At 40.5% G+C, this 21,579-nt stretch overlaps 1 protein-coding gene across 2 annotated transcripts; it reads right to left on the bottom strand.

Moving 5' to 3' along the window:
• Positions 1-4,366: 4,366 nt before the first annotated feature.
• Positions 4,367-20,792, bottom strand: RP2 (RP2 activator of ARL3 GTPase). 2 transcript variants are annotated; one of them, XM_041468591.1, is made up of 5 exons: positions 20,620-20,792; positions 11,200-11,865; positions 9,455-9,569; positions 8,178-8,263; positions 4,367-6,895 (listed from the first exon to the last, which is right to left on the bottom strand). In XM_041468591.1, exons 1-5 carry the CDS (start codon positions 20,755-20,757, stop codon positions 6,812-6,814), a joined length of 1,089 nt encoding a protein of 362 aa, XP_041324525.1. In that variant the 5' UTR covers positions 20,758-20,792; the 3' UTR covers positions 4,367-6,811. The 2 variants fall into 2 exon arrangements, 1 of the variants encoding a protein (XP_041324525.1); XR_005955237.1 differs by lacking the exons at positions 4,367-6,895; positions 8,178-8,263 and having other exon boundaries at positions 9,480-10,598; positions 10,856-11,865.
• Positions 20,793-21,579: the final 787 nt, after the last annotated feature.

Genomic DNA, 21,579 nt, shown 5'->3' with positions numbered 1-21,579 from the left:
TTGTTCTTTTTGAAGACATGCAACACAGTTTCTACATTTGCTCACAAAAAGATGAACTACAGATGCTCTTATGCACCTAGAGAATATAAGGAATTTACAAAGCCAGATGTTAACACATTGATAAAATGTAGCACAAACAGGAAGTCTTCCCAAAGGAAGAATGATCTGGAAACTAGAAGAGGTATAATCAGGGTAAAATAATGTATGCACATATACCATACCCAAGTTGAACCAAGTCCTAACTCAGCTGTACAAAAGCTGCCTGTGGTATATTAGGATATTAAGAAAGTTACACTGCAGTAGCATTTAACATTTGAGAAGATGGTCACGCAGAGTTTGACATGGGTCTGAGCCACAAAAGAAGCACCTCTAACTGAAATACCTAGAAGTACTCCAGTGAATTTGAACAACAAAAAGTATTTTTTTATACTGCTATCACTGATCAGATGCCAGAGAAGAAAAAGACAACAAGTATGTCACAGAGGAATAGTCGGGGGAAATAAGCATTGGAAAGGCCTGGGAAGTTAATTCAAAACCCTTACCTCCAAGTCTTTGTGGCATTCCCAGCCTGCACGTAGAAGCCTCCATGGCCAGTAATTCTAATTGTCTCTGATAAAAGAAATACAGAGATACCAAAGGCTGGTAATTCCTCTTTTCTTTGAAATGCATAGATGCTGCATAAAACTCCCATATCATTGAGCAGATACCATTGATGAAAACTTGATACAATGTCCTTGAAACCAGAGCAAGGATTGGCAGTTACTGGCAAGAGACAGAAAAGCTTAACTTCTTTATTTTCCTTTCACAGTGAGCAAAACTATTGAACTGTTACCATAAAGCAAAAACATGCACCTGCAAATGAGAGCATTAATTATGACTGTGGAGAAACTTTCATTCTTCTGTGTAAAAAATGCAAATCAGAATCTCAAATAAGGATGGCTAGCCATCTCTAAACCCTTGTGACTAAAAATGTTTCTGATACTCACTAGTAGAAATAGAAGCAAAGAACACTCAGAGCTTCAAAGACAGTCTTTAAACACTGAATCCAATCCTTTAGCACCTGTTGGGGCAGCTATCAAAGGATGCCTTCAGGTCATAGTACAGCCCTTCCATTTTATCTCCAGGACCCGATAAAAAAAGGCCCCTGAAGTGTTTGGTTTTTTTCTTGTAGAGGGACTTCAGAAATGGGGGGGAAGTTCTTCCTTAATAAAAAGATCAGCACATTCAGACAAAAAAAAAACACCAACTTTCACAATCATGAACCATTTACTCTCTTAAGAGCAAAATGTGCCAGATTCACTTCCCAGGATCTGACAAGTTCAAAGTTCTGTGCTTAGGGAGATCTTTGATTTATCTTTCTCATTCTAAGACAGTAGCACAGAATGGAGAGGGCTGCCAGTATCTTTCAAAACCAATTAGTATTATAGCTCTGTACCTTAAATGCATGGAAGTAAGTACCTAACAAAAAAAGAATCAAAGAATACATCTTATGCTTGTATTAGTGAGGAAATAAAGTTGCCTAAAAGACCTGGAAAGTTAGCTGCCTCTCTGGTGATGTACATAATTTTGGGGGAAATCTCACCACAGCAGACAGCATCATTGTAAGTAGGGGAAAGTAGCGCTGCTGCTCCCTTCAGTGCTCAGAAATCAGCTCTGTGGTGACCCCACCTTTCCATATCCCCCAAAAGGTTTAATTCTTTTTATTTTTATTTTTGAGACATAAGTTTAATGGCTTAAGCAGGAAAATAAAAAGACAAACCAAAATAAAGAAACAAACCTAAGATTTCCAAGTTTTCTTCCCTATGACAAAAGGTTCCTAAAAATTAAAGTGCAGATTCTCACATGACTCTGTGAACAGTGACTTCACTACCACAACACTTGTGCTAAAATGAAGTTGGAAAAGCAGAGAGGTACATACCACGGTCATCTAGACACAGAGTCCTTTGAGCTCCCAGTGCTGCAGAGGTGCTTTGCCTTAAATTTAGCCTCATCATTTGGGTAGACCTTACAATAGCACATTGCTTTCAGCCTTTGCAGTTTGAGAACATCAGACAAACACTCATTTAAACACTGTTCAAGAGCCTTTTAACATCACTGTAATTTCCTATCTATGAACTTTACCTGTTGTTTGAAGGACAAACTTTCTACATCTTTTTTTAGCAAAAGGATACAAGTAAAATCCACATGTATTTGAAAGATCTCCTAGACCCTTGCAGCACTGGCAATTTTAAAGCCTTGAGCAATTGAAAAGAGGATGACTTGTCCTTGACAGATGCTGGCCACATTGCTTAATATACATTCTGGGAAAATACTCAGATACTCTGGCCATGAAATTGTCATAGCTGGAGATTATCACTAAATGCATCAAAAAAAAAAAAAAAAAGGATTGAGCAGTTGCACATTTTTCTTTATGTACTCAGAAAACTTCAGAGCTTTTTTAAAAGCTCTCACTTCCCCCTCCTTTTCTTCTCTCTTACTCAGAAGCAGCAATGACTACATGTGCCTCAGGAAGGCTCTGACCACAAACATTACCAGCAATAGCCTTATGGCAACTGAGCACTCTGAAGAGATGAAAGCAGTAAAAAGCATTTTTCTATCAAACTGGACACCAAGATATTAATGTCTGGACTGTTAATGCTCCAAGACTCCCAGGCATTCAGTTAATCCTCCTGCATGTCTTGTTTCTAGCAGGTTAATGTTTGCAAGGTTTTGCCATATGTAGATGGTTGTGTTGAGAGACAGAGCTCAGAACAGACAGCTTTAAGAAAAACTCCAGGATGGCAATACAGCAAATGATTACCTTTCAGAAATTGTTTTCCTCAGCAAATGACTATAGCTCATACTGCAAACTGTGCAATCAAAGCCCAGGGAACAGGGTGGACTCCCAGAACTAGCTGCCTTCCAACATATACTGCAGCAAAATGCAGCACTACAGCACACAGCTTCAGGAATTGCTACAGCCAGTTGCACCATCCCACTCAAATCCATGGATGCTAGAGACAATACTTGCAATTGGCACTTATTCACAGCTTCTGAAACTGTTGGACTAGATTTTACATGGTTCAGGTCAGATTTAAACATGCCTTTGAAGAGCTGTTCCTGCAGACCTCCAAAGACTTATATCACCCTTGTGGCCTCAGGAGGCTTACTCATTAATTCAAAAAGAAATGGCACAAAGGTCCCAATGAGTCAACAAGAAACTTGATAGCAAAAGAGTTTAGGAAATAATCAGGCAGGCAAATGGGCTGCTCCTAAGTGTTAAAAGATTAATTTCACTATGTTCTGCATTAAATTTTTAGGAAAACGGCCTTTGAAATCGACATCTTTTAGAAGATACTGTTGTCAACGCGGATTGAAATTTGTGGAGAACGCTGAAGTCTGTATTAATAAAACCTAAATACTTTAAAAACAGCATTTAAATAAGAAAATATTCACCTACAGAGTTTTACTAAGTCAGTAAAACTTTTTTTCCCCTTATTAGTCAGAATGACTTAAGCAAGTATTTTGTAATAAAAGGTTAAGGCTGCTTTATGGAATTGAAAAAAAATCTGTCCAAGTTATATAAGTGCAGCCTGGTCTGTGGATTAAAGTCATGCAAAAGAATGCATGTATATTAGATATGACAAAAGAAATTGGGTGATCTTCTAGCAACTGGGGCACAGATACTTCTTCATGTTCATATTTGAAGATGTGATTGGTAAAAATGGTGAAAATACTTAAGGTCAGCTTTGCTATGAGTCAGACACAAAAAAAAAAGATTAGATTATTAGGCAACTTGGATCCAACTGGGGTAACAAGATGGTTTTCAAACTGTAAAATTGTACAATAATAGCTAAAGATAAACCAAAAGCTTTGCTACTTTAAAGCTTCACAATTTTACTCAATATATTCAAAAGACAATTGTATTGATACAATACTTTATGTTCTTTCCAAACATTTATGCTTAGTGAGAGCTACCCTAGACCTCGGAAGAGTCACATTTCTGACCAGTTTAAAGCCATGTTTGGAAATGTATTAAATTTTTACCTATTTTCAGGAGGATTTTACTGGTTTTCAGATATTAAATACACCTGCTTTCTAAATTAACAATTTTACTACTATAACCACCACAATCTCTGACTGACGAAAAATCCCTGCTGTCAAAAAATCACCTTTTTCAGAGGATGAATGCCTAGAGAGTAAAAGTTTATTTTTGATTAACTATTAATATCTACTTCAAGATAGATCTCTGTTTAATATCCCAGTTTTTATGCCTAATATAATGTAACTATATTTTTCAATATACCATAATTTTAAGAAATCTTCAGAATCCTGAGTTCAAATATTTCAAATGTTTATTATGAATCACATTCACAGTGTAATACAAATTACATTAAAAGCTACACAAGAAATGTACAAAGAATACATCAAACACGTACCATTCTGTAATGCAAAGAATTCCTGACTCTTAAGCTAGAAGTGTTAACACATGTTAGCAAGAAATGGAAATCAAAAGATGGATAAATAATTGGATTGAGAAACTCCTTCATTATATAGGGATTTTTAAATTACAAATTCTTGATGTCAATAAATGGACCATCCATGTTTAAAAAAAAAAAAACAACACTGCTCTTTCCCAGCATGTAGAAAAGTTATTCCACTTTCAAGCCTAGATTAATTTTCAATTAATCTTCCTGTCCTCCAAAAAATGGAGTCACAAAAGTCCATTTAGCACTTTGTTTCCAGAGCAGGTTGATGATACAAAAAATAAGTTATAAACATACACACAATCATGTGTCAGCATGTATCTTTGGAAATATTATATGTAGAAGCTTAGAGACCAAGACAGTACTGCTGATACAAATAACACAATGACAGCTCTGAAGCACATGATGCAATTTCAATGTACTGTCCATACCAAAATAATACATTTACTGTAAATGTCTAGATTAATTCCTGTACATGTTGACTGATGAGCTGTGCTAGTACTTTGGAGAGCAAGATAAAATTTTTAGCTCTTTTTACAGGCTTCACCTCACACTTACCAAAAAAAAAAAAACAAAAACAAATTCCTGGCTGCCTAAGTGCAAGTAAGTGGTAATTTCTGCTACCAGCTGAATTCTGGTGGTGGCTCGACTTTGTCAAATAAAAACACTTCAAAGAATTGGCAATTTTCTTACCTCCAGTACACCAATGGTTTAGTTTATTCAGGACATATTCTTCCTTATTTAATCTATGCATAACTACAACAAGAGGTCCTAAAGAATATTCTTGAGTTTAAACTAAAGGCAAGCATTTGCCCAGCAGCAACAAGATGACAGTTCAGAACCTCTCTTGGCCATTACAGAATTATGAATTTCAGGAGAAGAAATTCTTTCATGATTCTTTCATTCTAATTCAAAAAAATTAGAGATGTTTTCAGCCACCCACTTTGGAGCTCCAGAGCTGTGAAACCGATGAGTCAAGACTCATCTTCAGTTAAAATTTGCAAGATCTTCCCTTTTGATGGATGACCATAATGAGGAAATGGCTTTAGCACCTCAACACAGCCCCAATCCTTTCAATGAATTGTAAAGGCTATGCAAACTGGCAAGCCATGTTTTAATTATGAAATTTGGTTTTGTGTGTCTGCATGCACAATTGGTTCAAGTATTACAGAGGGCTTGTAAACCTGGACTGAAGCTTTAAGTTCATGTAGAAAAGTCAGTAAGGATGCAATATGCAAAAATAAATCAATCATGTGTTTAATACCCATATAGATTTGCATTCTAATATGCATTATTTAGCAATAAGCATTATTACTGAACACTATTCAAATGCATCTCACAAAATGCTGGTAGTATTTCTTCAGTCTGTCTTTAGAATTAATACAAAATAAATCCTATGGCAGTGTGTAGCACTTTACAGCACTTTCTATATTACTTCTGCAAGTAAAAGCTTCTCATGGGGTCTAGGAAGGAAGAAGGGGTTTTTAATGCCATCAGAGTCCTTCTCTGACTACTGGCTATGTCCCTTCTAGCAAAAACCAATATGCCAGAGGTTTATTGTTCAAGTGCAAAGAAAGCTCAAATATATCCCATGTGTGAGCTGGCAATGCCAGAGGCAGCTGTATCACCAAAGAACCTGAGCAGACCTTAGAGTAGCTTCAGCAGAGCACTCATGCTCAGGATTCACCTCAAAGCAGAAAAGCCTGGCAAGTGCTCACTTACCAGAATGGTGTTGTGACAACTCTCACCACAAATGCTGCTGCAAACAACTTCATTCAAAAAGCATGCTGAAGCAGAGTGAGCCAAAGACACAAACCACTTTTGAAAGCATGCTACAAGGACAATTAACTTCAGACTAAGCTCTCAGAAAAAGTAAATGACTACAGCTTCCTTCCTGGACCCCCAGTGAAGACAAATTTGCATGTGGGAAAATCTTGAAGGGCAAATTTCACATAAATACACTTTCTAAACAACGTGTCTGAGTGCAAGATAACAATTACTACTGCATGAAACTTGGATCAGCATTGCACTTTTAAAATATGTATAATCATTAGACGTTGTCTAGAAACATTCAAGTGTCGATAGATGTTTAGAAATCACTGTAAAAAAAGTTAGTAGAAAAGCTCAATTGTTTTTGAAATTAAGCTTAAGTTTCAAACACAATGCACATGGCTAGCTATGCAGTTTACTCCAGTTGAGATAATATGGTATTAAAAACCACCACTGGCTTTATAAAAGGGATATGTGAGAAATACAAAACTAAATTACAAAACTACTGAGATATTCAAGCCAAGTGACGACCAAGTGCTAAGACAAACCATACGTGAGCATCTTCATGCTAAACTTCACATTCCCATCTGCATGTCAGCAAAATTGTAGAAATTGTCTACATCTTGAGATGCCGATGCTTTGCTTTCCGATACAAAAACCTGTTTTGATAAACAAGGAAAGAGTTATGCATCAGTAAAAGCAGACGTGCTCATTTGGAAGCAGTAATGCTTATTTTTAGTTTTGCATTTCATGAGAGACACAACTCTGTTGGTTCCCACTGCGTGACAGAACAAATCCTAGTATTCTCTCAGCCCTGATGCATCCTCCATTTGTTATTGTCACCCTTTCCTAGCTCACATGCTGGCTGCATTAACCCTTGCTTTCAGGATCAGGAGCTTGGAGCTTCATTATTCAGGGGTCACAGCTTCAGTTAGTGTCTATTTAAATGTATTTTGATTGGTAAAGTCAACTCTCTCCAGAAGAGTGGGGCAAAAATAAATATATAAAATCCTTAGACTACTACATTCCTTTAACAGATAGGGAGAGTTTGTAAGAAAGACTTCCTTGTACTATATTACCCTCAAAATATCTTCATTGCTTCTCCAATAGATGACTATTTTTTAAAAAGTTACTTCAATTACTTTTTCATTTTTCAAAATTTATCAATGTATGCAAAAGTCCATCTCCAGCTACAAGATGACCGTTTTCCAGAAACTGGGCAGCCTAGTTCCAAGAAAATCTTTTGAAAGGAACTGAAAGACAGCAAGGAGCTGCATGGATGCTAGATGTCTTAAAGATATTCAAGTCTTCTTTGAACAACTGCCTGAAAGCAAAGGGTTTGTCACTCTCCTGTCATCAGGAGTGCTCTAAATGTTTCCATAAACTTTCTCAAAACCATTGGCATTTAGAGAAAGGGAACAGCAAGGAAAGTGGAGGCGTGGTGTAAGGAAGCTAAAGCGAAAGAAGCTGACAGAAGAAAAAAGAACACTGTCTTTGAAGGAAGGCATTCTGTGGTAACCTACACAGCAAAAGTAAACATGGAAAAAAGTTGAAATCCCATCATATTATCTTTGTCGTGGTTTAATACACAGGACACCACAAAGTTAAGTGACTAAATCCAAGACTTGAAGTGGAACTTTTTTGTACTACAATTGTAGAGCTTAATTTCGCTGTTATGTGAAATAACAGTTTTAAGTGGAAATCTTGTATTCTTCAGTGGATATGGGAATTCAGAATTCTCTTTCCTAGGACACTTTTGTTGTCAGCAAAAAGTAACTCATGTTTTGAGTACAAAAACCAAAACAACATCAAAAGGATATTCCAATTTTACTACCCATGAACTGAAAAATATTGTGTAGTATGTCAACACTATATCTTAACCATGAAATAACTCAGACATTCTGTAATATTTTCTGTGAATAAAGCAATACACCAGCTTACCTTGGTGCCACTGAAAACTTCATTTACAGTGCTTCGACATTGTTCCACAGCACCGTCTCCATTGAATTCCAAAGCAACCACTGGACCTAGAAAATAGTTCCATCTAAAATCAATAATACTTTCAAGCTTGGCATTGAAACAGTAGATTTCTCAACCCATAGGGAATTGTGAAGCTTGCAAGAAGTATTTTATTTTTGTGCTTGAGCAGCACCATGACAGCAGATAAAGAATTAAAAAGACTTAAACATGTTACCAAAAAAAAGTACAGTGTTATCTCATGTTTTGAGTACTTTTTTTTCCTCTCTCTTTTTTTTTTTTTTTTTCCCAGAGATTTGGGCAGGATTCCAGTTTTACTTCTTGAAAGGCAGCAATAGCACAAAAATGCTAAGGAGTGCAAGGCATCATGGAAATGAGTCAGACTATACTGCTCAAATAGTGAGCCATTTCACAGACATCTGGAGTGGGACTGAGTCATTCAAGCATTTTTGCTTCAGTCCCAAGATAGTGAATTGTCTGATTTTTAGACTTGTTCTCACTCACTTTTTGCAGATCTGCTTTCTCTGGTTTCATTCTGAACATGATATTTCTTCCTACATGGCTGCCATATAGCCCATAAGCCGGACTAGCATCTTACAAGTGCAATGACTTTTGTCCTAGTCTTGCAATGAGCATCACAGATCTCTCACGTCACCATGAAAAACCCTACATGTTGCTCCTAAGTTTGGGAATGTGCAGTGAGCTTTAGCATGTAACATAAGATAACAAGATGTCAGTACTTCTGAAAGAAGAGACAAAACCCAGCTGCAGTCATTTCAATAGGAAGGCTTCTGAAATACTCTGACAGTACACCAGTTATAAACAAGAATTTTAAACATTTATCTGCTTTATGTACACCTATATTGATTTGCTTAAATAATTTATAGAGAAACACTGAACAGCTCAGTGGTTGAGCAGCACTGGTGGCAAGTCAGAAATAATCTAAAAGCATGAGCTATTTTTGACCACTCCAGGCAGATCTGCATGTGCCACTGCTCCTGAACTATGCAGTTGGACCACTAGAGGGGGAGCAAAAACACAAAATACATGTGAAATAACTCTTTCTGACGCCTTCAGGAGTTTGGGCTGGTTTAGGGCCTCACTGAGGCTTCCAAAATTCATCTCAACAGGTTTTACAGTATGCCCTTGAAATAAAAATTTGTCCTTCATTCCTCTTTCTTCTCCAGAACTCTCTAGTGACAGATTTCTATATCAGGAGGAGAAAGAAAACACAAACTCACCTTTTTCCAGCAGTGGAATGAATTCTAATGCACTCTGCTGGAAAACTCTGTGAGCATCCTCTGCCTTCATTAAAACCTCTTTAGTCTGTACCAGCTGAAAGCCTTTGCTAGTCATCTGTTAACAGAGGAAGAATTCATGTTAAAAATGCTTCTAAGGTAGAGTTCAACTTGAGTATCCAGATTACACTGTAATAGACTCATTTTTCCCATACACATTAAGTCTCAGAGCAAAGGGACCCTTTTTGCTCTTTTCAGAGACCATTTGCTTTTTCTACACTTCTGTTTATTTTCATTCCATTCATCCAGACTTTCTCCTCTGCCCTAGTGCACCTAGAGGAAGAAATGTGAATGTTTTTGTTTTATATATTAGGGCCCAGGGTTATGTGTTTTTCCCCACAATCCCTCACAAGCAGAAACTAATGGGAGTTAAAGGCATTCAGCATCTGGAAACAAGCAGTCAGTTGTCTTTGGTCTGCAATAGTTCAGTCAAGCATTAGCTCAAACTCTCATCTATCCACTGCTAAGTTTTCAGTTTTGGAAAAATAGTTACCAAAGTTTGAAAACATATATATACATCCCACCCCCTCCTTTTTACTCCAAGTCTTTTATGAAACTAAAAACACGTGGTAAAGGAGCTAATACATTTTTACTTCCAAAACATCCATTAACCTACGGAGCAGTTAGATTGCCACAGAAACTCACTAACTAGTCCTTTAGCACCTTCTTAACTCTAACTTCTAAATAACTACTAACAGAGGAGAACACATCTATTACCCTCCTCCTGTAGCTGTTCCTTCATCAGGAAAGAAACCACCCATAAGTATCATTATCTCCCTTCACTCAAGTAACTCAGGACTCAGTCCCACAAAAGCCCAGTTGGGCAGTGGGGAGGCAAGGAGACACCTACAGCTTTCTGTCTTTGAGTTTTGCAGATAAAACCCAAGGGAAAGAGCTCCACCAGATGTTCAGTTGGTCATACAACACTGTGATCAGCAGCTTTTGAAGATACCATTCTCAGATGCTGTAGCCCATGGTTACTGGCTCTGCTCTGTGACATCCTTGGCACTTCAGGATGGTGAAAGCAGCCAGCCACTCCCAGGTTTTAGCCCCAGGAAAGTACAAACTCAGCCAAGCTTGGAAGCTGCTGTCTCACAGGAAAAAAAATAAAAAAAGAAAGACCAATAAAAAAAAAAAAGCTATTTAAGTCATTGAAGACAGCTGACCAGCCATGATAAACACTCACTGCCCCTTTCAGAAAAAGAGTTCCAGTACTGGATGACATGGAGGATACATTTTTTTTCTTTTTAAGACTCTCTATTAGTACAGCAAAAACTCTCAGGACAGACTTTTGTTAGCTGAGACTTTCAGGACAATAAGCTAACAAGTTAATTGGTTACATACCTTTCACAAGCATTGTCAATCACTTAGTCTATATTTGACCGAGTTAATCAAATCAACTACATATTTTCTTCAGAGCATCTCTTTGCTGTGCCATGATGGAAAAGTACACCAGAGCTGTTAGAGAATAGATGTGCCACTCACAGGATGCCAACTGTAAAGCAACTGACTGACCAAATGAGATTCAGTCTCTTACCTTGCTTTGAAGTTTTAAACAATGCAGTTGATCAGTATGGTCAATAGACAAACAGAGACTCTATATTCCTCCTTCAGGGAGAATCAGAGGCTGTCCACAGGAGTGCTGAATTAGGAATTGAAAAATCTGAATGAAGACAAAGGTTGCTTACCTCATCAATTAACTTCCTGGCATTTGCAGTTGTGTAGTCACCAGCAAAAAACACGGCCAAACACGATTCATCGCTGTTTTTCTGTCTCCGCCCTCGAGTTATGGGTATTATGCTCTTTGTAGCATCAGTGGAAACCCTGACAGCTTTCAGCTCCTCAGAGCTGGGCAGAGGAACATAATCTTGGACTACAGCAGTTTCAGGCAAAAGGCCCCAGTTATTTTCTCCAGACACAGGGGTAAAGTCATGGATGTTGCTCCACGTGTTATTGAAGATACTCAAACCAGCATCTTTAAATTGTAAAGCAAGCTCGGGATAATAGTACTGGAAACATCCAAATTTCATACCTGTGGAGGACTCGATAATGGGCTGGGTGGCACAGCACAAGAACACCTCCAGCTTTCTGCAGTCCCGCGCGCGGAACTGTTGGCAGGCAACCACACACTTACAATCTTTGCAGTCACGGAAAAACACGCTGCCTTTTATCGGTCCCAAAAAGATTTGGCAATTTACACAGTCGTCAATCGTGATTGTAGCAGAATGGTCAAATATGTAGATTTTACAGTTCTCGCAGTCCTGAATGACAAATTGTTGCCCAGCTACTTTCCCAGGCAATCGACCCACAGTTTCATTCTTCAGTCCGGAAAAAGTGTAATCTTTGGGGTCAATCTGAAGGAGGAAGAAAATTTAAAAAAAGGTTAAAGTCTTCAATACAGAGAATATTAAAATGCTAAGTGCCCATTGACTTGCACTGATTGCAGTAGCACTGAATAGTACAGGAAAAACTGGTTTTCAATGAGTGATGAAAGATCAGAAGCAACTCTTTCAGGTAAACTACTGGAACACATAGTATTGAGATACAACTAAGAAGTGAAACTACGCCTCTGAGAATCTCCAGGGGAACAAAAAAAAAAAAAAAAAAGCAACTTAGTTTGTCCTTTAATAAAGAAAGGGGCAAGGGGTGCTAGTTATAACTGTAGACTCTGAAATGTTTCAACAAGGATGATGGTTCTGGGCAGAGTAGTAACTGTGATAAATAAATTGTCCAACATACTTACAGATTCATAAAACTGGAGATACACAGTATTTTCTTTTTTGAGTAATTTTCTTGGCCATATTTTACCTCAACACATTGCAAGAAAACCTCGTTGCTGTCAAATTGTATCTTCTCTATTATGTTTGCAAACTACAGAGAGTTTTTTAATCTGTGCCACAGCATTGTCTTGTGCTAACAATCACAAGATTTTTGTGCTAACAAAACATACAGAGATTGTTTTAGCTATGTCCAAGAACCAAAAACTGGCAGTGGTGGTACAGGCAGTATGCTTGCAGATCTCCTCCACACTCCAGCATCATCCCTCTGGCTGGGGCAGAACACTTGAGGGAACCTGTGGCTTTCCCTGGCACTCTGCTTTAGGGACCAGAAATTCACAAGCCACACAGCACCTAGGATGGATGCAATACAGGTGGAAAGCATGAATAATACCGCCCATGCTGTCCTAAAACCAGAGGAATCTGAGCTGGCTTATTTCTAGATATAAGTTAAGTCTCAAGCCAATTTCCTGGAGCAAATTCTACTCTGCCCTCTTGTGAAAGCTCATTAAAATAGCACTTAGAAGTGTACAAGTGAATGACTAACACAAGACCTCTTCACCAACCTGCTTTCTGATTATCAGCCTCGAGGCTCCTAAAATTTGCTGCACCATAATCAGTTATCATGCTTTACCACAGTTTTGGGGTAGTTCAATTCCCAAAAATACTTCTTCCTAGCATGTCAAACATTGACACAACATTTAGAGACCAGCGAAAGGCATCAACCAGAACGGCCTAGCACCAGACATCCATTAAACCAGCCTTGATAGCTTGTGACTGGAACAGCCAAAGGAAGCTAAAAATCTCTACCAGATGATAAAATGTATTTCATTCTATGCAAGATATATGACCTTTAGACAGGAAAGGAGTTTTGCAGCTGATGAATCTTCCAAATAAAATGCAAGTTGAAACACTGAAGATGGCTTCCTAGAATTCTCTCCTCAATCATATTTAATACCACTGGTATACATCCAGAAAAGTTAACTGGAAGTGTTACAAATAAAACTGGGAGATTCAAAAGATAAGGGACACCTCGTGGAGACTCAGTCACACAGTATGCTTTGGATTCAAACTCTCCAAGGTCTTTAGTCTCAAGTAATATTACATACCTGAATATACAAGTTACTTACCCTCATATTCCCTCTTACTTGAGAACACAAATATTAAAATTGCTTTTGGACATATTCTTCCCAGACATCTCCTAGAACATTTATGTATGCTTGTGTATATCTGTATGTTGGGTGTTGTTTGTTTTTTGTTATTTTTTTTTTTAATGACCATGGGAGACAGACCTACTGTTTTCCAAAGAGGCACAGAGGAATAGTTACTTCTTTTAGGAATGAGAAGTTCAGTGTTTCCAGAACTTACAGCTTTTTTGAAATTTGGAACATAAGCACCTAAGCACACATCTTTCTGAATTGCTCTGCTCTGCAAAGCCTGTGAAGCAGCACTAGCTCATCCCACCCAGTGGCCTTTGCAAGGATGTGTGAAACTTCACTTTGCAGGTTTTTTTAGGCCTAGGTGAAAAACACTGGTTAGTCAGCAAACTCACAGCTTATAGACAGTTTCAAATGAGAGGTTTTTTAATTAAGAACAGTAGTCAGGTTACAGACAAAAGTTCAGCTTATTATCAGATTCAGGAGCTCCTCTTTATTTGCCCATTTTCCAGAACTAAGAGTTCAACCCTGACACAGCTTTTACTTCTCAGTTTGTTGACCATGCCAAGGAATTTGCACATTTCCTTTGATTTTGTTTTGCAGTTATCCTTTTAAAGACTAAGGGTATTTGTTGATTAACACAGCAGTGTAGACTGGAGGAACTGCATGGAATAGATTTGGTACTCTCTTCCCCCACTGGGTTATTGTTCCTGAGAGGACAGGATATAAGACTTTAGCAGATATAAATATTTCACTTCTGCTGGGTAAAAGAAACATGCCAGAGAAACAGGCCTGAAGGCAGAACTGTGACTATGAGGACGCATCCAACAGCACCTTATATGCCCATAGGATTATAGAATAGTTTAAATTGAAAAAGACCTCTAAGTCCATCAAGTGCAACCATTAACCTGACACTGCCAAGTCCACTACTAAACCATGTCCCCAGCTGCTACATCTACATATCTTCTAAATACCTGCAGAGATGGTGACTCTAACACTTCCCTGGGATGCCTGTTCCAACTCTTTCCATGAAGAAATTTTTCCTAATGTCCAATCTAAGCCTCCACTGGAGCAGCTTGGGGCCATTTCATCTTATCCTATCACTCAGTACTTGGGAGAAGACACCAACCCTGACCTCCTACAGCCTCCTTTCTGGTGTTTGTAGAGAGCAATAAGGTCTTCCCTGAGCCTCCTTTTCTTCCAACAGCCACTGCTCCCTCAGGTGCTTCTCATCACACCTGTGCTCCAGACCCTTCACCCACTCCATTGCCCTTCTCTGAACATGCCCCAGCACTTCAGTGTCTTTCTTGAAGTGAGGAATCCAGAACTGAAGGATTTCAGGTACAACCTCAACAGTGTCAAGTACAGGTCATGGCCCTGCTGGCCACACTCCTTTTGATACATGCCAGGATGCCATCAGCCTTCTTGGTGCACATTCACCATCTCTGAAGTCTTCAGGTATCATCAACAGGTTAATACTAAATCACTGCAATCACCTTCCTTCCCCTGACAGTGAACACCAACTGCCTCTTAAGCTCTGTCTTGGCAACATAGCAAAAAACCAAAAACGCAGGCTAGAAAAGCCAAAAGAAACAGAAGTAAAATCTTCAGTCTCATACAACCATAACCAGAGCTATATACATTTCTCTGCCCATTCATGTGGTGCTCCACTGGCTATAAAATCTTAAGCACATGTCAGGTCAGGAAAACTCAACTATTTGATAACTTATCTACTTGTCCTATGTATTTGGATAAAGTTTCAAAAAACTTTGTCCAGATCCACCCATCTCACCCAGGCAGACTCTCCAGCCTTTAACAGGTTTTTTAAAACATGTTTTTTTCCCCAGGCAGATAAAAGTTCAAAAGGTGACAGTATTCACAGCAGTAGCTTTTAATATTTTCAACTGAATTGAAGGAGTTCTTAGAGTAGATAAGAGATACATACATTAATAGATATTGGCACAGCTCTGGAGCTGAAACCTTCTAACTGAAATGGCTATGCACAGGTTCCGGAATTACTCCATAGAATAACCTAAAATAACCAGATGTGATGATGAAAAAGCCAGCCCTTCTTACAGGGCTAATATTTTTCCTTCTCCAGACAGGCACAGAAGCCTAATCTTTGATTCTTAGCAATTACAATGGTGAGAAGTCTGTTACAAAGGGTTAGAGGACAAATTGTAAGCAGCAAGGATTTTAAAGAACAAACAAAAGGAGAGAAGTGAAGGCAAACGAGTTAGTCATGGCTGCTTACAGCTTCAGGACATCCTGTTACAAGTGCAAGGTGCATTAAGCAGCTTTTCTTCTTGCAGACACTTGTCTTGCAAGAAGGTCAGAGGCTATGTGAAAACTGCACATGAGTACATCTCTTCAGCCACCACTATCCAGTTCACTGGCACTAAAACTGGGCAGCTCCCATTTGGAGGAAGACATGCAAGTACTAAACCTTCACAGCTGTTAGTGGTAAGTGTACCTAGAATCACAAAGGATCCCAGGATCTTGAAGCGTTTTTGGTATGAGGTCATGTCTTAGCAAGACTTTTTCACAGGAACCATCAGGGAAGGAGTTTCAGTGATACACCCCTACAAATATGAGAAGGTACTGCTGTTCTTAACAGGTTACAGTGCTCCTCTAGTTACCCATGTCCAAGCTGCTGAGCAAACAGTTTGTAAAGTATTTTTAAACCTCTTACACTAAGGTCTTCTCTTTTAAATATAATTCTCAAAAATTCATCCCCTATCTCTCTAAGTCACTACAGATGGCAGTTCAGAAATGAACTTCCAGCTGATAATATACAGAAGCTGGCTGCTGACCCAGTGACATTAAAAGCTGCACCTATAGGGTAGGCACATGAACTTAAGAAGCTTTAAGCACTATTTTTGTCAGCAGGGGAATTAACATTAGGGAAATAAGAAAAAAAAAAGTGCATTCCCAGGCCTAGACACTTCTGCATATTCACACTTGCATGGGTTTGGTGCCCTCAAGTAATGAGTTGCAACATCCTCTGGAGATTGCTTGTTGAAGTTACTCACCCACTGGCAGATTTCAAGATTCTTGCACAACAAGAAAAGGTGGAAAGTGTAGAGAAGATTCCTGTCTCTAGCAAACAGTTTTTCATTTTGGAGCATCTCCTGCACACCCTAACTTCAGAAGTAGCCAATACAACAGACTGAATGCTCATTTCATTCTCTTCTTGGGAATCTTCATGCTTTTCCATAATGCCCATAACAACATAAAACAGCCATTCACAATCAGCAAACCACCGCTAAACACTGCAAACAGAAAAAGTGAAAGAAGAAAGGAAGCTACCACAGGCCTGTATTAGATCTAACTGGAAATACTGCTTAATATGAACCCTCTGACTGTTTCTCAGTTGATCTGACCACATTTGGAGAAAAAAAGCAATAGTTCTTCTGGTGCACCAGGAAGCATAAGGGAGATACAAGGAATTATTTTGTCTTTGAATCAAATGTTTAGAGAAAAAAGTTATTAATATTCAAAAGTAAAGTACAAAATGGCCACCTAAACAAGATCTAGACAATTCAAGATACCCAAGTCAATTCAGACCATTCATGAAGAATCCTCAAATGTAAGGTAACTAACAAAAGACTATGACTTAGGCAAAAAGTGAAATTTCTTGAGGTTTTCTAACTGTTTAAATACAGCTACACAGCACAATAACAGTGAAGGCTGCATGTTTCCTATCAACTAAACCAGTTAAGTTGCAAGTCAGTTGACATAAAACAAAAGTTTACTCGTTCCTCTTAAAAGTTAAAAAAATAATCTGGGAAGGAAAGTTCCTCTAAGCTCTAAATGCCATTGTGATCATAATTAATCTAATCCTACTTCTTTAAACATGAGACAACAGCAAAAAAGATGATGCAGCTATTTGTGTTTCTTCTCCTGTGGAGGTCATGAGTGTATCTGCCATCACAAGACATGAAAGCCCCAGTTCCTGTCTGTACATACCCACAGTCAGTTACTGCTGTTAGTCATGCAGTGGGAAAGGAAAACAACCCAGGTGGAAAGCTAGCTGAAGGAAGCTGGGAAGGGCTGAGCACCAACAAGTTCCTCTGCCACACTTTGCCAGAAAGAGACTCTCATGGCAGCCCAAAGACATCAAGACACATAGTAAGTCCTCAGGATGCAATGCAGTACTAACAGACTGGGGAATAAATTGTGCTCTACTTCCACTCATGGACTGAGAATCCCAGTGCAGCAAGAAACTGAATATTCATCCTTCTTTCTGTTTTCAAGATAATCTGATCCTTTCGTTCTTCTACTGCACCATAAGTAATCTTCAGCCAGTTCTCTGAACCCAAGGCTCAGAAAGTGTTACAGAGATTCCAACAGATTTACAATGTAATCTAAATTTGATTAAATTTTGCATACCTTAAAACTTCTGTCCTCACTTAATAAAGTCACACAGAAATCTGAAAAGGCTCCTCAAATTCATGCACTTTCCTTAATTTCAATTCAACTATCAGCATCTTATAATATTTCTATTTAGAATTTTCTACCACATGGTCAATTTTTTGGGACTATTACACAAGAGTTTCATAGTCACTGGGATATCATCATATTTCTCTTTGTCTAAGGCTACACTAGCAGACAGTGTTGATACAATCAGCCTTTGCCATGAGAACGTCATTAAAATAGGCTCAACTAGCAATGACGTCCTTCAGAAGCACGAGAAATAGTTTTGTTGGAGGAACCCCTCAGGTTCATTCATCCCTCTACACAACCCTAATCACACAAATATGCACACAAGTGTGCGTACATTTTTCTGCCATGTCAGGATGGCATTAGTTTACAGGAAGACAGCTGGAGTGTCTGGGCAGCAAGACACACTCACCTATAAGGACATATAGAGCACAGTTTACAAAAACTACAGACAATTGCAAAACCTTGTTGTGAAACAGAACTGTATAACCACAGCTGCACCACTGAGTAGGAGAGGCTAAGATTAAAACACATCCCCAACCCAAATGGTGGAAATAAACATCAAGACAATTTAGCACATCTGTTGACAGAGTTGAGGTTTTCAGGGTTTAGAATGCAATTCAATGCACCGGATGGATAAAAAGGAGTCTTGATGCCACAAGTTTTCCAAATTACTTCAATTTAACTTTGTGTACAAACACAAATTTGTGAAATAAATAAGTATATGTAAAGCATCACAAATGAGAAAGCAATAGACAACAGGACAAGGTATCACAGACAACATTTAAAGCTTACATCAACACAGACAGGTTATCAAAATACAAAATGGGATCAACAAGTTTAGTGCAGCGAGTGCTCAGTACTCCTTCACCTAAGATAAGGTGACTCCAGGTGCTTTCTTAGTTGAATGTATTAATCTTACATCCAAAAAGCCCAATGAAAAAAAAGGCTGCAAAGAGCAAGAGAAATGAACTTAGACATTAAATAGCCATTCTTAGGCTGTACAGTACAAAATTAAGCAGTTAATTTGATGGTTTGCACAGTTCACTAGCACAGCCCAAACTCACTGATTCTTCTAGTTTGTAAGAGTCTTTTACAGAAAAAGAGGAAGTTTTATATGCAATACATCACCATGGTTTTTTTAGTCCACAGAGATAGATGTTGGTGCTGTAAGAGTTTCATATGTTAGCTGGAGCCTACTTCCAGCAAGTTAACAACAATCATCTCCTTAGCAACAAGGCCAGCTATTCTCTGAATCAAGTCTTTCTATATCCTGACTTTCCTTCTTTTAGTTTTCAAAGTTAGCTGTATATAAGTAGATAGGGTAAAAATTCTCATACCTGTTGAGCTTTAGCCAGTGAATTTGCTCTAAAATTAAAAAAATATATATATTATTCCAAAGGCTGATTTAGTAATTTACTTTTAGACCAAGTTTTGTTCTGTCACTAAAATATGGTTTCACTGCAGCCCCTCCTGCTGTGAGAATAGTCTCCACGCAAGTGACAGGCTGTTATCCTCTCCTTCTCCGTCTGCTCCCTAAATATCTGCTATCCAGTCAAAGCAATAAGCCCAACACAGATTGCTCATCTTTATCCTCAAGGAACCAATTCCTCCAGGCCACGCACACGCTCTCTAGCTCATCTCCATCTGAGCTTGTCTTAATCTACTCGGAAGACTTAAGGGACACCCTAGAGCACCTGGCCAAGTTTAAAAAACAAGCAAGCTAAACATTCAAATAAGTTCACACATTGTCTTTTCCATACGTGTAAAATATGGCCTAAAGGTTTGAGGATTTTATTTGTTGAAAACACATTAATTACGTTTTTTGCCTGCCTAGTTTCTGCTTCCCCCGCCCGAAGGCAGCTGGAGAGGAGAGGAAGAGAGGCCTACTAGGGCTACAATGTCATTATATATTTAGGATGTGAAACATGAAATGAGGCTAGGAAGAAATACATTTTATCCAGCATTTAAATGCTTTCCCGCTTGAGTCTTCATGACTGCCTCCAGGAGCTCGGGAAACAGCATGGGAAAGGATTTGACTTCATCTGTCTTTTTAGGGGCTAATAAGCTAGTTCTACTTCCTCAAAAAAAAAAGAAACAACCCCCACCCTCCAAAACCTTAAAAAACCCCAAAACACCAACCAAACGAACAACGCAAACACCCAATCAGGAAGAATCAATACAGACAGTCAGGACACACAGCACGAGTTTTATGCCTCCGCTCCCATGCCAGGTGCGGGGACTGGCCCGGGCACAAGCAGCTCCCCAGCATTAATCCCGGTTTTCTGGAAGCACTCACCCAGGGAACTCCGCGCTGTATCAGGAATCCCGACGGCAGGCAGACACCCTGGGGACTGTCACAGCCAAGCTGCCTGCCCACAGGGCTCAGTCCCACCGGGAGGCAGCGCCAGCCCCCTCCGGAGCAGCCGCGCACCGGGACCGATGCTCGCACCCGGCAGCCGCGGCACCCAGCGCGCCGCCCTCTCCGCTTGCACAATTTGAGACTGCCTGGTAAAATCCTTAGGCTAAACGCTTTTTAATTGTTCAAACAAACGCACTGAACTGCGCGGAGCGAGCCGTAACAGCGGGACCAGGGAAGGCGTGCTCCCTGCCGGAGCACACACCCCGGAGGGCAGGAGAGGGGGAGACGCTGCCCACTGAGAGAGGCGATAGCCATAGCCATAGCCATAGCCCCAGCCCCATTCCCATCCCGCAGCCGCCGGGGCGGTACCTTGGCTCGCAGGTCCCAGCTGTACTGCGGCGCCTTCTGCTCGCCGGTGGCCGCGTCCTGCCCGGCTCCCGCTGGCTGCTGCAGCGGCGGCTGGCCGCCCTGGGCCGGCTTCCTGCGGCGGGAGAAGAAACACCCCATGGCGCTGCTGCCGCCGCACGGCGGGGAGAGGCTGGCGGCGGGGAAGGGCTCGCCAGCGCCTCGCCGCCCCGCCCCGCCGGCTTCCGGTTTTCTCCCGTCTCCCGTAGCGACCGCGACATTTCCCCCCGCCTTTCCCTTCCCCTTGCCCGCCCCGTCCTACTCCAACCATCGCCTCCGGCCGGCGGACGCGCCTGGACGGGGCGGTGCCTGACAGCGGGCGAGGCGCCGCCGGAGGCAGCGCACCCGCGGGGCTGGGGGGGCCGGGGCCGAGCGGGACGGTGAGGTCTGTCAGTGATCGCCATGGCTGCCCCGCCCCGGGGAGGGTTCCCCCCAGCCCGTCCCGAGGGAGCGGCTCGGGAGAAGCTGCGGCTGCCCGTGAACCCAGCGCTCCAGCGAGGTGAAACCTGTGTCCCGCCCGGAGCCTCTGCGGGTTCAGCTGTGCAAGTTGGAGGCAAACCGCCCGGTACGGGGTGCAAATACAAACCGACTAATCCTGCATCACGTCATTTTCCTATGGATACGCCGGTGCGGCTCCCTCGGGACGCGTGCCCCCGCCGTGCTCGCCTCCCTGGAAGCGCTGCCCCGGAGCACCCGGCTGCTTGGAACTGTTTCAGAGCAGCACAAGCGGCAAGTGCCGGCATAAGAACCCCCAGCGTTCTGCCGCTTTGCGCCTCCCTTTGCAAATAGTCGGGCTTCCTATGTTGGGTTGTGGTTTGAGAGTTTGTTGTTTGGATTGGTATGGTTTTCTTTAGCTGTTTTTTTCCCCCAGAGTAAAAACCCACACTTTTTTTTTTTTTTTTTTTTTTTCAGACGGACTGACCA

The sequence above is a fragment of the Pyrgilauda ruficollis genome, unplaced genomic scaffold, assembly GCF_017590135.1.
Source record: "Pyrgilauda ruficollis isolate IOZ18807 unplaced genomic scaffold, ASM1759013v1 scaffold22, whole genome shotgun sequence".
NCBI classification, from domain to species: Eukaryota; Metazoa; Chordata; class Aves; order Passeriformes; family Passeridae; genus Pyrgilauda; species Pyrgilauda ruficollis.
The sequence above is the reverse complement of the archived record's forward strand: the minus strand, read 5'-3'. Positions and strand labels throughout refer to the sequence as shown.